Genomic DNA, 1277 nt, shown 5'->3' on the forward strand with positions numbered 1-1277 from the left:
CTCATTCTGACGGCACCCATTCACTGCAGAGACACTGATGCAATGCTACATTTCTCCAAATCTGATGAAGAAACAAACTCATCCTAATCTGATCTGAGGGTTGAATACATTTTCAGCAAATTTTAGTTTTTGGCCGAACTATCCCTTTAAATAAACCTGTGTGTGTGTGTGTGTGTGTGTGTGTGTGTGTGTGTGTGTGTGTGTGTGTGTGTGTGTGTGTGTGTGTGTGTGTGTGTGTGTGTGTGTGTGTGTGTGTGTGTCTGTGTGTGTGTCTGTGTGTGTGTGTGTGTGTGTGTGTGTGTGATGTTTGTAGATCAGAGCAGAGAAGGTCCTTCATCTCCTGTGAATAATCAGAACATGACGCTGCTGCTCCAGTGTCCAGCCGTGAAGTTTGTGACGCACCCAGAATTCTTCTCTGTCCTCCACGCTAACTACGTAAGTCAAAACGACAAGCTTCAAATGTGAGTTTTCATGTGTATTCTAGTAAATTCTGTGTTTTGTCTTGAAGAAAGAAGATTCAAACCATTTGTAGCCAGCGCACTGAAAGTGACTTGGTTTGCTTCAGTGTATGCAGACACAGGAGCGCTGCGCTAGATTGCTCTTTAGCTGAAGGGTGATATTGATTGAGCTATTTGCAGATTCCCTCTTTATTGATCCCATTAGCTCTGCAACAGATAACAGACATTAACAAGTCCAAGATAAAGCGTGCTGAGACCCAAGTGGATCTGTGGGAGAGTACACTCTTGAACACAAAATATCATCACATCCGATGATAGCACCAGTCTTCTCTGATTTCCAATCATTTAATGCTCTTAAAGAGATAGTTCACCTTCAGTTGCTGGTCCCCATTGACTTGCATAGTGATTTTTTTCGTACTAGTCAGAGGTGACCAGCAACTAAAGGTGAACTATCCCTTTAAACGTTGTCCCTGCAAGCTCTTTTAAGAGCCACACCCACATCTCAACATCCAATCAACAACTGAAAAACAGAACCAAGTCCCGCCCTACAGTTTTTTTTTTTTGATAATCCATAACAAACAGATGTGCAGTATGTCCAAATACAGAAGAAAAGATCTACTGCTACTTCTGTTTCATCACCATTTTAATAACATAAGAATCAAGTTGATTAGATTACTGCCCAAAATAATAAAGCATAATAAAAATAATAATTTATTTTAAGTATTTTATATCTATCTATCTATCTATCTATCTATCTATCTATCTATCTATCTATCTATCTATCTATCTATCTATCTATCTATCTATCTATCTATCTAT

At 39.2% G+C, this 1277-nt stretch overlaps 1 protein-coding gene across 1 annotated transcript in view; it reads left to right on the plus strand.

The window, feature by feature from the left end:
* LOC107574369 (E3 ubiquitin-protein ligase HECW1-like) overlaps positions 1-1277 on the plus strand; it is a gene marked incomplete at its 5' end in the record, with an annotated part of 30718 nt that overhangs the window by 11469 nt on the left and 17972 nt on the right. The window contains one exon of the mRNA XM_016260807.1: positions 509-546. Coding sequence (XP_016116293.1) covers positions 509-546 — 38 coding nt within the window. The remainder of the gene's footprint in view (positions 1-508; positions 547-1277) is intronic.

Source organism: Sinocyclocheilus grahami, unplaced genomic scaffold (assembly GCF_001515645.1).
Source record: "Sinocyclocheilus grahami isolate Dianchi unplaced genomic scaffold, SAMN03320097.WGS_v1.1 scaffold2201.1, whole genome shotgun sequence".
Taxonomy (NCBI): domain Eukaryota; kingdom Metazoa; phylum Chordata; class Actinopteri; order Cypriniformes; family Cyprinidae; genus Sinocyclocheilus; species Sinocyclocheilus grahami.